At 32.7% G+C, this 16,782-nt stretch overlaps 1 protein-coding gene across 1 annotated transcript; it reads left to right on the top strand.

The window, feature by feature from the left end:
- Positions 1–935: 935 nt before the first annotated feature.
- LOC129891553 (uncharacterized) lies at positions 936–3,535 on the top strand. Its single transcript, XM_055966951.1, has 2 exons — positions 936–1,169; positions 2,845–3,535. The coding sequence occupies exons 1-2, from the start codon at positions 1,040–1,042 to the stop codon at positions 3,267–3,269; spliced, it is 555 nt and encodes a 184-aa protein (XP_055822926.1). The 5' UTR covers positions 936–1,039; the 3' UTR covers positions 3,270–3,535.
- The last annotated feature ends 13,247 nt before the right edge of the window (positions 3,536–16,782 follow it).

Raw genomic sequence — 16,782 nt, 5'->3', positions numbered from 1 at the left:
TTTTGGTATATTTGACTCTTTTTTTTCCTTGTCCTAAAGTATGAACACCCTTGACGAAAATCTTAGTTCCACCACTGACGACAACACACTACTATCTATTCTACCCTGATTCGCGATTTTCATACCTTCTTATCTAAGATCATGTTTTTAGTGGGTTGAAATCATGTCATATTTGTCTCATATGTCATGAACTGGACCAACTATGTCCTTAGGTGTTGTTTTGACGACTGATTAGAGTTATGTAAGATTGGTTAGATGAGTTATTTGTTATGTGAATTTTTAAATTGCAACTCAAACATCATATTAATTTATCCATAATTTTTTTTCTTTTATAAATAAAAAATCAATTTAGCATATTTGTATACTAATTTAAATAATATATTAATCTCGTTCTATATTTGTCTAGCATATTTACTTTCTAATTTGTCTAGCATATTTTCTTTCTAATCATTATTTTATAGCAAGAAGTAGCATAATTTTTGGCCTCAAGAGTCAAACTTTTATCTAGGGTAACATAAGTTTTTTTAAAGACCTGAAACATAATTTATTAATATTATAATATAAACTTATATCTTGGTAACATAAGTTTTTTTAAAGACCTGAAAAATAATTTATTAATATTATAATATAAATATAAAATAGTGAAAAGAAATTTTGGTCTTGAGTTTAAACTCAAAAATAAAAAAAATTTGACTTAATAAATATTTCTTTATAAATAAATCTTATAATATCTAAAGCGTTCCTTTTTTTTTATTAGATGTTTAATAGGCTTATTGAGTTCGATTGTTTTATATTCGCACCTTATATAGCCTTATTTGTAATAAACACTATTATTAAAATAATTTCATACCGAAGACTCGAACTCGCGGAAGAACCAGCTCCATTGAGTGCGCTACGTCATTTGGTGGTGCCCCGCTTTGTTAAAAGCACCATTCGCGGAGAAACCCCCCTACCTTTTTGGCTCTCTCTCTTGATTTCTGTTTCTGCATTATGAAATTCTAAGTTTTTCGATTAATTGTGTGGATTGAAGTGAATTTTGATGGATTATTATAAGCATAAAGCTGTGGATGAAGGATTGCCACAACTACAACAACCTCAAGCTCCTCCTCCTCCTCCTCCGATGAGTCATTTTTCAACTCCTACTTACTTCACTCAACAAGCCATTCGAGGTCTCTTCTTTTTTCTCTCCATTTTTCTCTCTTTTTATTGTTTTCTGTTTGATGAATAGTTTCTATAGTGATGTAAGGGATTTTGGGTTTTGTTGTGTTTTTCTGTTTGATGATTAGTTCTATAGTGAAAATGCATCAAATACTATTTTAAGCAAAATTTGTCACTAAGAAAAGAGTTAACGGTGAAAAACTAAATCTTTTCGCGAGTTTCACACACCAACTATAACTTGTTTCCTTTTTCTAGCTGAATTATCACCGTCTATGTATTGAAATATATCTCAATTATCAGTTGTTGTTTCCTTTTTCTACCTGAAAGATGGTGATAGTTCAGGTGGAAAAAGGGAACAACGTATGGTTGATATGTGTTTTAATACATAAAAGGTAGTTCAGTTAGGAAAAGTGAATAATTGAAGTCTGGTTTTAATACATTAATGGTGATAGAGGTACAAAAAGGGGAAAATGTATATTTGAGGTGTGTTTTAATACACAGAAGGTAGTTCAGATAGGAAAGTGAGGAGCTGATAGTTGAGATGTGTTTTTAATGCATAGATGGTGATAGTTCAGGCATGAAAATGAAACTATTGATGGTTGGGTGTAAAACTCGCGGAAAAAAACGATAGTTTAGGTGTGGTTTTGACCGTTATATCTTAAGAAAAACTGTATCAAACAGGATTGAAGCTGTGTTCTTTAAGCCTAGTATTGAGCTCGGAAACACTCCTTGCTTTGATGTGGATTTCTTGGATCACTTGCTTTATCAATCTAGTAGTAGTCTTGCTTCTTATTTAGAAAGATCCTGAGATTTCTTTCTTTCCATAGAAAATAGACATAGCAGCTAGCATCATTCTGTTGATTTCAGCATTTGGATCTCTTCCTTTAGCATGTTGGTCAGCCCATTTAAGCTCATCATTTCAATTCATGGATGTTCTCCTTATATCACACCATAACAACAACTTCTGCCACACCCAGGAAGAAACGTTACAAGCAAAAAACAGATGATGTATGGTATCATCTCCACCTCACAAAGTGGACACATCTGAGTTGTAGTCACACCCCATTAAAACAAACTGTTCCTTGTATGTATTGGGCCTTCCAAAAGCAGCTAGCTGTAGAACGAAAATCCATCTAGGTAGGCCAATGTTGTTACACACCAGCTTCCTCCAAATAACTTTTTGGACAGAATGTAGTTTATTGAGGAGGCGGAGATAGTGTTAGCATTATTTTTCTGTTCAATGGAAAATTCTGTAGTGACAGAAGGGATTTTTGGGTTTTATTTGTGTTTTGAGTTGGCCTTTGTGAAGTGCATTGGAAACGTTGTGGTTATTGTCGATGAGAATGTAGTTAAGTGAGAAGGCAGAGAGTAGTATTAGTGTTGTTGTGTGGTTTGTTATATTGAAAAGTGGCAATACTTATTTAGTAAAGAGGGTGAGTTTTCAGGAAAATTGGTAAATATGTGGATTCAATTCAGGAAATCTAACGTTGAAAATGCAATGAGAGAAATGCGAGGCGGAGCTAGGATTCTTGCTCTTTTTATTTCTCTGTTTGACGAACATTTCTGTAGTGATGGAAGGGATTGTGGGTTTTGTTTGTGTTATGTGTTAAGCCTCTGTAAAGTACATTTGGAGACATTGTGGTTAATCTCATTGCTGCTCCTTGTTATGTTTATCACAACTTTCAGCTGGCTACGTAGAGCCACCTCAATTTGAAAACAAGCTTGATCATATCCATCACCAACCCGTCAATATGCGTGAGGCAATTATGAGAGAGATCGAGAAGGAGAGTATTAGAGAGAAGATTATTGCAGAAGAGATTGCTCGTAGAAGAATGCCTGAGTTTGACGTAAGAAGAGAGCTCATGATGGAAAGACAACTAACAAAGCAGATTGGAGAAGGATTTTCTCCTCTTTCTTCTCCCACGCTTCCATTCTTGAAGCAACAGAGTGATGTAACGTCCGTAGAAGAAAGAACTGCAAGGTCACAGATGGGAAGGGGGATACAAGTCTCTAGATTGGGTGCAAGAAATGAGATTGGGAGACTTGACATAATGCCATTTGAGGAGCGGATTTCAGAGATGTCTTTTCATCAACGAAGCCTTTTTGACTGAACGAAGAGCGAGAAGAAGAAAATACAGAAGTATTAAAAAGGAACCAGGTTCTTGTTCTTGAGCGTAAGAACCTGGTTCTTTTAAACTATCGCTATTTCGGGTAAATATAAGAACTTAGTTTGCTCTGTCGTGTAATTTTTTTCTTTATTTATCAACTGAATATGTACAAGTCAAAAGAAGGGAAAAACTGGACAACCCCTAGCTCTAACACTTTGTTTGGAGGGGTGTTATGTATTGTTTCATAATGTATTATATTGTATTGTATTGTATCGTACTGTTTTAATGAATACAATATTTGGATAGATTGTATCGTTCTCCATCGTTACGTAATCACATATTCATAATTTGAATGATAAACCTACAAGTTATTATAGGGTACGGGGCAGAGCTTCTACGAAAAGGTAGAGTAAATGATAAAATAGAATTATTAAATAATAAGTAAAGACAAAATGAGAAGAAAATAATAAGGTAATGACGCTATCACACCAAATCGGTCGTTACACAAAATGGGTCTTTTAGTCGTTATCTAACGATGAATTTAAACGATACGATACAATAAAATTTAAGTAACAATCAAAGCAAACATTGTATTTAGACTAACAATATAATACAATACTCGAAAGTATCTTTTTTCTAGGAATATGATCAACCAGAAATTATTATCTAACAACCATCTAAACAAGGTTTAAGTGTTCTTCATAGCTAGGTCAAACAATTAAGCTAGTGAAGAATTTATCACCAATTAAGTGAGGTCAAACAATTATTGATATTTGATTTTTGTTTTAAAAACTAATAAAGATAAAACCAACTAATGATGAGCACTAGCCATGGAAATTAATGATAAGCACTAGCTTCGGTGAAATGGAATTGTGTCGTGTCATATCAAATCTATCATTTTCAATCTCATACACCTTCTCACTGGGCTTCTATGATCTTCTTTTTCATATATTCGAATCATTTTAGTGTCGCTTCTCGCATTTTGTTATCTACAAAAGTTATTTTCGCCCTTGTCTCGTATATCTATGCTAAAAAAACATCATATTTTGTTCTATTGGATATATTCATGTGATTTTTTTTAAAAAAGTTCTTGAAGTCTTGATTTATAACATTGTATCTTTGTTTTTATGAATTGAAAACAAGACCCAACATTTAGTTTATGTAATATATGAGGCTGTTGTGAATTATGTGATTGATAAAAAATTATTTGTTGAATGTGTTTTGTTGAAAGGGCTTTTGCTTTGGACATTTTTAATTTGTTAAGTGATTCAAGAAAACGTTTTAATACTACCAAAAGGATCATGCATCTTCTAAAATCAAAAATAACTTGTTTGGGTTAATTAAGAAGTTGACTAAATATGTATATGTATTAAATTTTAATATTTAATTATTGACAATCGAAGATGTTATTTTAAAGTTGACTCGATAAAATTAAAATTATAGCTTTATTTTTGTCCTTTTGAATTGTGCTTGCTCTTTTCGATTTAAATAATTATTAAAATTGATTTTCCTTTATTTGATAAATAAAATTCATCTGAACTGAGCCATGAAATGAAAGAACTTCATGAATTGATTGTTTTCTTGTTTATATATTGCATATTTAATAAACTTCTTAATCCAAATATATTATATTTAATATTAAAAAATGCATGATGCCTTATGTATCATAAAAATATTTTCTTGTATATCATTCGACAAACTATAAATGTCAAAAACAAAAGCTCTTTTAAAACCTTTAAGCACACAATTTTTTTATGAATCAAATAACTAACCACAACCCCATATATTAGATTTTTTATTACATAAACTAAATGACCTTGTTTTCAACTCATAAAACAAAGATACGGTGTGGAAAATCAAGACTTCAAAACCTCAAAAAAAGATCACATAAAATAAAAAAATATATATCAAAACATTCATTAGTCAAATGGGAAGAGCTATATGGTTCCTCTGTCCATTTTTACTGGTTCACTATACTATTTTGGATTGTCAAACAATACTTGTTCAATTTATAAAATTAAGAGAAAATTTATATTTAGTTCCTAATTTATCCTTATTATTAATTAGTAGTCATTTTTCTATTACATTTTTCAAAATATTGTATTTATTATATTCAAAAGATGATATGATAAAATTACTCTTCTATTTATAATTTATTAATTCCTGTATTAAATTAATAATGAACAAGTAAAGATGGACGGAGGGAGTATATAAATATATGAAGGGTTGAATGTTCGTAATCCATTTTGAATTTTGTCTTCTTTCACATTGTATTGAATTTAACTTGACCCAATGATGAAAACAAAGTACTAAATTCTATTTTGTGTGAATTATCAATTGTCATTAATAATAAGGGATTAGAAAATTTGGAAACTATATGTAGTTGTATTTGGACTCTAATTTAGATCTCAAAAATTATAATATTTTGATAAACATGAAAACTCCCGATTTCTTAGGTTATGACGGCGTATACTATTACTCACCAGTAGACAAATCGATCCATATCTCAGAACTATGAGTAATGGGATGTCGGGGTAAAAGATCAACAATACAACTAAAAACAATAAATGAAATAACAGGAACACAAATGAACGACAGAAGCATAACGAAGTATATACAAACCAAAAGATTTCTTCCAGAACCTGGAAGTCATATGTACAGAGCTACTACAAAAAGAGTACAAGTCTCAAAAGTGGACCACAGAAACAAGATTGTCTCAAAAAGTAAAAGACACACAAAGTATGTATATATATATTTTGTTTATCTTTTGCTTTTTGAGATAGTCTTGTTTCTATGGTCCACTTGTAGTAGCTCTATACAAGTGGCTTTCAGGTTCTGGGAGGGATCTTTTGGTTTGTATATACTTTGTTGTGCTTTCGCCGTTCATTTGTGTTCTTGTTATTTCATTATTGTTTTTAGTTGTATTGTTGATCTTTTACCCTGACATCTCATTACTCACAGTTTTGAGATATGAGTCGGTTTGCCTACTGGTGGGTCATAGTAGGCGGTATCATGACCTGAGAAATCGAATCGTGATAAGTTTACTGAATAAAGTTATTTAAACTTTCTAACTCGAAAGTATCAATCTCATGGAGTACTTTTTCATGAAAAATGCCTCAAAAATACGATATTGTCATCCAAATAATTCAAAATAAAAGAAAAAAATATAAAGATTGAAAAGAGAACTGTTGAGTGTGAACAACTATGAAGAAGTTGCTTGTCTCTATTTTGACTCTTGTATTAGGAATCACAATAGGTCTCACATTTTCTAACAATTTGTCAATCTTTAAAAATATAATTTATTATTAAGAATATTTTCAAATTGAAAAAATAATAATATATTTTTTGATAATTAGCATTTTATTAATCTTCAAGGAATGTTTTTTCTGAAAAAAAACAAGCATAGCCAATGTTACCACAACTAGCTAATCTATTAATTTCTTACTTCTAGTTCGATTTCTCAGAGAAATTCATGACTTATAATTTCTCTCCAATAATAGAAAAATTATTCATGCTAAATTGATAACAACGAGGTTAGAAGATTCCAAATTTAAAATTGATTATTTAAAAGTGCAAAAACAAAAATAGAAAAGAATCTGAAAATAGAAATAAAGATATTGAAAATTTGAAGGAATTAACAATCATAGAATTTCCAAGAACGCAATGTTCTAAAGTCTTGACATGATCTAAGTAACAATGTCTAGAATTATGAGAATAAATCAAACGTCTTTACTTGAGACAACGAATCAAAATGACAAATTCATATTGACAATATTCAAGTAACAACGGATAGATTTATGAGAAGAAAACTAATGTCATTACTTAAGAAAATAAATAAATTGGAATCAACAAGATCCAAGTATAACGTATAGATTTATGAGATTAAATCAAATGTCTTTACTTGAGACAACGAATCAAAATGACAAATTCATATTGACAATATTCAAGTAACAGCGTATAGATTTATGAAAAGAAATCTAACGCCATTACTTAAGAAATAAATAGAATGGAATCAACAAGATCCAAGTATAGCATGTAGATTTATGAGAAGAAATCTAACACTTTTACTTGAAAAATGAATCAAAATGATAGATTCAGATCTTGACCACTTTGTAGGTAAATTAAGACGACGATTAGTATGTCGAAACTAATCATCTTCTAAAGAGTATCAAAAATAGAACAAAGATATCAAAAGAAAAATTACCTTATACTTTAAACTATGAATCTAGTAAAAATTTGAAAGAGAAATTCCTAAAATATAAGCTACCGAAGTTCAAAAGAACTCTCAAAATATAATTAATCTCAATATAATTTGTCCTTAATTATTAAAATAACACTCATATTTATAGGAGAAAAATGTGAATGTAGGCCCTAATAAAATCCTAAAAGAATAATCTAGAACCTTCGAAAATAAAACCCTAGCTCGATGGCTATCCTAAAAACTAAAATCATAATATTTCCGGCTGGACTAAGGCCCTTTTGGGCTCTCTTGATCATGGCTTTTGAGCCTTATTTGGGCTTGACTGGGTTGATGGTTTCAACTTCACTTAGAGTCCGTTTGAATTGACTGAAAAAATAGTTTGTAAGTTAAAAAATAAAAAATCAAACGTAAATGACTTATAAGTTAAAAAATAAAAAGTAGGGAGAGTTCTACTTTTGATTTTTAACTTATTTTAAGTCAATTTTAACTTATTTTAAGTCATTTCTAAATTTGTCAAATACTCTCATAAGCTAAAAATGACTTAAAAATTGGTTTGATCAACTTTTAAGCCAATTCAAGCATGCTCTTAATAGTTGAAATTGACTTTCTTTTGGGCCCCACTTTGGACCTCTTATGGGGTTGGATTTCTAACTCCAATATTTCTCCTCTTGGACTTCATCTTGGGCCATCAAATAGTTATAGCATTTAGACAATGCATCTCCTTTCTACATGACTCGTGCTCCACTAAAGACATCTTTGGATCTGCAATTGAAGTCTACTGTGCTTTGACATTGAACTCCTTGATTTGAGATCTTGTCATTGTCTCCTTGGAGCTTCTAAAGCTCCATCCTTATCCTTCGATGGAGTAGAGCTTTCATGGATGCTATCACTACTCAAAGCGTTTTCCTTTTTTATGTCACGACCAAACCCCGTAGGTCGTGACGGGTGCCCGAACTGGATACTCTCGTATACCTCTGCTAATTATAAGTAAACATGTCTCCTATTTGAGTCATATCATACCAACAGGCAAGACAATATATAAGTCGACGAGGCTGTCGTAACATATAGGCACAACCTTACACGCATACGTATACAACCCACATACATGTCTACGGACCTCTAAGAGAAAGAACAGTAACATAAGGCGGGACAGGACCCCCACCGTACCCGTAATCAAATAAATATATACATAGAAGGTTTAGTACCAAAACTCAGCTCCGATTCAATGGAGCTTCTTCCAAATTTACTGAGTGGAATCCTAAGCTAGCGGATCCCCAAAGCACGTGCCTGTACCTGTGGGCATGAAACGCAGCCCCCCTGGAAAGAGGGGATCAGTACGACATATGTACTGAGTATGTAAAGTATAAAACATCAACAGGAGGGCACCGCTAACATAGGGATGTAGGGGAAAGTATAACATTCAACAAACCACTGTACCTGTATCTCATAAAATAAAGTCATACATACTATCATCACATACTATATCCGGCCCGTTCGGGGATCCAATGTAACAACCACATCACTCTGTTATCATAAGCATCTATGTGCTATTAGTGCTATCTCATATAATGATGCCAAGGAACGTACGATCCGATCCATTTATCATATAGTAATGCCGAGAAACGTTCGGCCCGATCCATATATCATATAGTAATGCCGAGGAACGTTCGGCCCGTTCCATATATCATATAGTAATACCGAAGAACGTTCGGCCCGATCCATATATCATATAGTAATACCGAGGAACGTTCGGCCCAATCCTTAGATAGTAACACATATCATACTTGACCCATCAAGGAACTCGGTACCATAAACATTTCATCATAACATCATAACTTACGTCAAGGGCATATTAAGAGAAGGAAGGAAGCTTCACATACTTATGCCAAAAACATGCCAAGATAAAGAGGATAACTTCCCATACTTGCTACTCTCCATCGTATAGAAGCCTTGAGAGGCAATAACTCAACTAGTATAGAAATTCTACCATCGAGAAGTGAATAAGACTTATGAGTCATACTTGGAGTTTTATGAATGGAATTATCCCCACATTTCGTATATCAATCACTTAAGGCTAAGACATGCCAAAAGAAAAGAAGATAGCTTTACATATCTTTTTCTGGATTAATTGAAATCCGGCTTGCCTTGATACCTCCTTAACCTTTCCCGAAATTTTCCAAAACTCGCTAAAACTCGCCTCAAAACTTCTCTAGACGCGCTGAAATTGCGTGGACTGCTTGCTGTCCGTTTTGGGCTTTTTTGTCTCCAAATCTGTGGCCTTCTCCCTATCTAGTTTCTTCTCTTCTCTTCTTTCTTGTTCTAGAATATTTGGATGAAGTTGTACTTAAGGGATAAAGATGACTAAAAGTCATCAACATATATATATATATATATATATATATATATATATATATATAGGCTACTTTAAGGGGGACACATGTCATCCCATAAGTGGTGACACATGTCAAACCCTAAGTGGTGACACGTGTCAAGCCCTCATTGGCCAACACACCCCTTTCCTCCAATCACGGGCTGCCACGTGGCATGTGGGGGTCCACCACCCTTGCTCCAGCTGCTGCCACGTGACACTCTCTCTTCCCCCTCGTGGGTTCGTAATCTCGTCTTCTTTTACGAATCTATGTAATCCTTGCTACGTAAGGTTGGTACGTACTCAAGTAGCTTAAGAATATAAGATTTTCAAGTTGGTAGCTTACGTAAATAAGTCGAGTCCCACGACTCATTATTCGGTCTCCAAATTCTTTCGGATTCTTGTAACTTTATTTCCAATCTTCGCTGCCATGGGGTATCACATTCTCCTTTCTCAATTTTTCTTGAAAGTTTCATGGAATTAATGACTAAGTGGCCCTTTTATTCATTTATCACATGGATAAATTACATGGGCTTGGGTCCTTCTTTATGGACCATGGCATGGTTGGGCCTTTCTTGTTTTTTTTCCAAGCCCAATCACTTAGTTCCTATTTTTTTGTAATTCATGAAACATTTTTTTGAAATTTCAATTTTGCCCTTAGCCTCTTCCAATATTTCCAAATTCCAAAATTTTCATAACCAACTTATGTGTAAAACAAGGTCAAGACATAGCATGGTCCTTAACTCGTTACAATTATCCCAACATGTCCAAATGCGCAAAATACGGGTTATAACATTTTAGGGGCAAAATAACTTCGTGGGCGTTTCACGAAGAAAATTTAAAAATAGTCACTTTATTTAAAATTTTCAAAGTTGGAGTTGGAGTTGTGTTTGACCATACTTTTTACAAAGAATATTAGGATTTAAATATACTTTTTTAAATCCCTCAAATTTTTAAAAAAACTAGCAAAATTACCCAACTTGACTATTTTACTTTAATATCTCAAAATAAATAATCACATTATGTCGTAGATTAAATTTAAGATACAAGCTACTACATACTATTACAAATAATATTTCACTTATTTAGAATTTCAAAGTATGAGTTGTGTTTGTTAATAATTTTTATTTTTTATAATTAGTTGTTGGAATGTACTTTTTCTTTTAAAAAAATCATGAAATATAATATAAATGAGGTCATTTTTTTAAAAAACAAAATATATAGGTTACATTTGAAAAAAAAAGGAAAAAAGAATTTTGGGTATTTTTCAAATACAACTTCAAGCTGTGTTTAAAATTTGGAAAAACTACACAAAATGGACCCTTTAAACAAACTATTTACCATTTCATACCCCACCCCAAACTAATTTCTTCCGGTACCTATTCGGCTAAACTAATTACCCTTGTACCCCTTTAATTATTTTTAAATTTGCATGACATCAGCGACACCCTACATGATACCGATAAGATATCATATACTGATGGAGTATCATAGAAGATTAAACTCAGTCCTATATGATACCGATATGGTATCAACATACCGACAGAGTATCACAGAGAATATATTTACTAATTAGTTTAATAAATATGATTGTGATTTTAATAATTTTCTCTTAATTATTTTATTTAAATTTCTTAAAAAAAGAACTCAATCATATATGATAACGATAAGGTATCAATATATTGTTATGGTATCATTGAGGAATTTAAAAGTGTCTCATTAAGAATTTTCAATATCATGATAATATACAAATGTACTGTGGCAGTATCATTCATGTAATATCAAATGACTTAGGAAAATATTTATGATACTATCATAGTATATATATACTGTGATGGTATCATTCAACATTTGTATGAAACGGTCCTTAATGATTATATGAAGCGATCCTTAATGCCAATATATGATGGTTTCATGAAGATATAACTGAAGGATTGAAGTAGACATCAACGATACCATGATAATATATAAATATACTGTGGTGGTATCATTAAGGACTGAAGCAGCCTCAATGATACCATGTCAGTATACGATACTGTGACGGTATCTTTGTCGCGAATCTCATGCTTTGGGGTATGAATTGTAATGGAGTATTTGTCTGTAATTATTTTACTTTTATAAGACATAGACTTAGTTTTTCCTTAAAATTTTCATAGCCAAATAATAATTTTTAGTAAAATATTTTTTTAAAAAAAGTAAAATAAATTTCATGACCAAACACGTCCCCAAATTCCCCCCAAAACACTTCATTTAGCTTTGCAAAAGCATAACCAAAAGCATGAAAACAAATTATCTTTCTTTTTCACCTTTAGATTGAGTCTTCTTATTTATTCATACCTTAAACGAAGAACAACAATAAAAAAGAATAGAAGTATTTATCATGTGTTTGGATATGTAATTCTATATCATAATATAAAATTATGATTGAACATGTGATTTGAAATTATGATTTCATATCTCAAATTCTTCAAAAAAACATGATTTGAATTTTAATTTTTTTCAATTGTAAAACTCAACCCAAGAGTGTATATTTTCTACAAAAATTAAAAATCATCATTTTAAATTTTGCAAAGGCTCATGCTTGACGTGAAGAGATTATTATCCATATCATGTGAAATAATTATATTAAAGAGTAACTAGTTACTATTATTGTTGACTAGTGAATCTTTATAGCATTCCGATGTCTTATTTTTTGAATTGTGGTTTGCTCATTTGGTTATATTGTATAATAATTGAATAACATTTTGACAGTTTTTATAACTTGCGTTTTCATGTTAATAAAAAAAATCACAATTTAAGAAATTCAAATTGTTTGACCAAACAAACTTCAATTTTATATCAATTTGATTTCGAATTATGATTTTATACTGCATGTCCAAAAGGTCCCTTAATGTTTACCCCTTTTTGTCAGTTGAATAGATTTTTCCACACCAGTGAAATTTTGGTACTATATAGTCAAATTTTAATCGGGCTCTAATATTCATTTTGACACAAAAATTCAAAAAAATAGTTTCCCAACTTATGACAGTGAAAAATGCTAAATGCTTTATGAGGCAAAATTTGTGGGGTCCATCCCATTCTTTGGTAAATAATTGCAACCTATTCTTTGGTCAACAATTGCAGCCTATTATTTCGAAGTCATAGATGAGATGCTACATAAATCATAAAAAGGATGATGCCTACTTTTTTATTTTGTCAACAAAAGACAACTGCAAACTAGTGGGCAGGTTTGGTGAATGGAAGAAGAGTTCCTCAACTTCTTATTTTACACATCAAATTCACAAACAAACAGAGAGAGAAATATTTGAGTTGTGAGGTATTCCATAGACTATAAGAAAATAGTCTGTGAAGAAAAATAGAGTGTGAGCGATATTCTTAGTAAGGTGGTAAATCAAAAGAGTGTTATTCCTTTTGAGTGTGTGATAGTCATTTTTGAGTATTGTACTTGGTACTACCTAATGTAAAATTCCTTACTATAGTGATATCAGTTGCTCCTCTTGACCTGTGATTTTTTCCTTATTTAAAAGAGTTTTCACATAAAATTTTTGGTGTCATTATTTCTCCATTTTATTTCTCCTCCTTTTTCAAACAAACTGATATCAGAGCAAAATTTTATCTAAGTATGCTCTGTGGTTACAGCATAGTTTGAACTTTCACATCAGAAAGTATTTACTTTGATTTGCTATAGTTATATTTTTTTGTGGTGGTGGTGGTGGTGGGGGAGAACGATAGAAGCAACACTAGTAAAATAATGTTAATTATGTCATTTGGAAGGGGAAAATGGAAGATCTACTTTATGTCAAAATTTTTTGTCAACCAATCTTTACCACTGTAAAGCCTAAAAATAAAACAGATGAAGATTGAAATCTATTGCACAGACATGTGTGTGGATTTATTAGGCAATGAGTTGACGATAATGTGTTGAACCATATTTTTGGAGAGATACATGCTCGTACCTTATAGGGGCATCTTGAAAGTTTGTATGCTTGGAAGACTGAGAACAATAAAATATTCTTAATAAAGAAGATGTTAAGTTAAAATATCATGATGGTTCTCCAATGAAAGATCACCTGAATAATTTTCAGGGAATCATGAACCAGTTATCTGCTATGAGCATTAAATTTGATGAATAAATTCAAAGCTTACTTCTACTTGGTTCCCTATCAGACTTTTGAGAAACATTTAGAACTTCATTGTCAAATTCTGCTCCGGATAGTGTGATCTCTAAGGATTGCACCAGGAGTAGTATCTTGAACGAAGAGATGAGAAGAAAATCTCAAGGTTCTCCTTCTTCATCGGATGTCCTGGTAATTGGCTCCAGAGGGAGAGATAAAAATAGTGGTTCTTAGAATAGTGAACATAACAGGAGTAAATCCAGAGGCAAACTTAAGAATATTGCGGCATGAAAGGGCACAAAAAAAGGTTCTGCCGGAAATTGAAAAGGGAGAACAAAGAAAAAGAGAAAAATAAAGAAGATAGCAATGAAAATTGCCTAGCCACCGTTTCCACCGAAGATCTTGTTACAGTCTTTGATACAAATCTAATAAATATTGCTTGTGATGAGTTAAGCTAGATTGTAGACACTGGTGCCGCATTTCATGTGATATCAAGGAAGGCATTTTTCTCTTCATATACTTCTGGTGACTTTGGAACCTTGAGTATGGGTAATGAGATTGTATCTAGGGTGGTTGGTGTTGGTACAATCTGTTTGGAAACTAGTATTGAAACTAAACTAGTTTTGAACAATATAAAATATGTACCTGATTTTTGTCTGCACCTAATTTCTGTTGGTTTTCTAGATGATGAAGGATATGTTAGTACCAATGGGGGGTAGAGAATGGAAACTTATTAAGGGTTCCTTGATTGTGGCTCGTGGTAACAAATGTTGTGGTATATACTGGATTACGGCTTCTACTTGTGCCAATATGATGAATACAGTTGAGAGCGATAAATCCTCAACGTTGTGGCACAAGAGACTTAGCTACATCAGTGAGAAAAGACTCAAAGTTTTGGCCAAGAAGAAATTGTTGTTTGATTTCCAAAGTGGTAAATTAGAAAAATGTGAGTATTGCTTGGCGGGAAAACAAAATAGGGTTCTTTTAAGTCTAACCCTCCTTCAAGAAAGACTGAGTTGCTTGAGTTGGTGCACTCTGATTTATGCGATCCAATGAAGACAAGGACTCTGGGTGGTGCACTCTACTTTGTCACTTTTATTGATGAATGCTCAAGAAAGCTTTGGGTCTATCTCTTGAAGACTAAAGACCAAGTGTTAGGTGTCTTTAAGTAGTTTCAGACTTCAGTTGAAAGAGAAACTGGAAGGAAATTGAAATATATTCGTACTGATAATGATGCTGAATATTATGGACAATTTGACGAATATTGCAAGCATCATGGTATTAAACACGAGAAGACTCATCCTAAGACTTCTCAACTTAATGGGTAGGCTGAGAGGATGAACAGGACCTTGATGGAAAGAGTTAGATATTTGCTTTTGAAGCAAAGTTGCCAAACTCCTTTTAGAGTGAGGCCTTATTAACCGCTGCACATGTTATTAACTTATCTCCTGTGGTTGATTTGCAAAGTGATGTTCCAAATAGAGTTTGGTATGGAAAGAGTGTTTTCTACGAACATTTGAGAGTATTTGTGTCACGACCTAGCCCCGTGACTAGTGTCCAAATTGGACCCTCGTATACACACATATTATCTATAGTCAATCGGCAATTAAGCATGATAAAGGATTTATATGGGTAGCACGTTGTCTCAAACTGTTACTTATATATATACTAAAATCACCTATTTCTTGGGGAGTCTTAATTGTCAAAAATAAGATAACATAATATGTAAGCCGACAAGGCTTCCATTCTGAATGTAAACGTCCAAAAACATAAGTCATACTAGTACACCGGACAACATCTATATACAACCCACTCATATGTCTACAGACCTCTAAGAGAATTAACAATAGCATATGACGGGACAGGGCCCCGTCGTACCCCTAAATATACAAATATATACATTATAAGGATTAGTACCCAAAGTTTGGGCTCCGAGACAATGGAGCACTTCAAACTCGTTGAGTAGAATCCTAAGTTGGCGGCTCTCCAAAATGAGTATTTGTACCTGCAGGCATGAAATGCAGCCCCCCGAACAAAAGGGGGTCAGTACGAACTATGTACTGAGTATATAAAGCATAAAATACCGTAAAGGAGATCACATCTGAAATAAAGATTCAGGAGTCAAGTATCATAATCAATAAATCACTGTACCTGTGTCTTATAAAATGAAGACATGCATATCATCATATATCGTACCTAGCCCGTTATGGGACTCGGTGTCACAATTATATCAATATATCGTCATATGTATATATATACCATACCCGGCCCTCTAGTAAGGGACTTGGTGAATAGAGTAGTGTACACTGATACCGTACCCGGCCCATTATGGGACTCGGTGCCATAATCATATCGTCATATCATCATAATATCATATTATCATATCACGTACCCGGCCCTCTAGGAAGGGACTCGGTGAATAATGTAGTGGAATCCATACATGATAACATACCCGGCCTATCGTAGGACTCGGTGAATAATACCATAACAATATGCACGAATAAGGTATCATTAGCAACCTTGCGAAATTTGATCATTATCGGAGACTTAATAGAATAAGCAAAATAGTCCATCATTTGAAAACCAAGACAATAGTCATTATGAATCACATCAATTATGGATTATACTAAAATATGAATTATACCACAACATGAGTTATACCAACTAGGATGGCTGGAATCATACACATGAGTCAAGACATAACAATATAAATTTTGAAAATCAAGAACGGTAGCCATCCGAGTATATCTACGAATACGAGTTTCTTTGGAATTTAAGCATACGTCATTCGTTCGTTTCATATGGATCATGCCAAAAGAAGAAGATGTTAAC

Source organism: Solanum dulcamara, chromosome 6 (assembly GCF_947179165.1).
Source record: "Solanum dulcamara chromosome 6, daSolDulc1.2, whole genome shotgun sequence".
Taxonomy (NCBI): Eukaryota; Viridiplantae; Streptophyta; class Magnoliopsida; order Solanales; family Solanaceae; genus Solanum; species Solanum dulcamara.
This window is presented reverse-complemented; position numbering and strand designations above follow the sequence as displayed.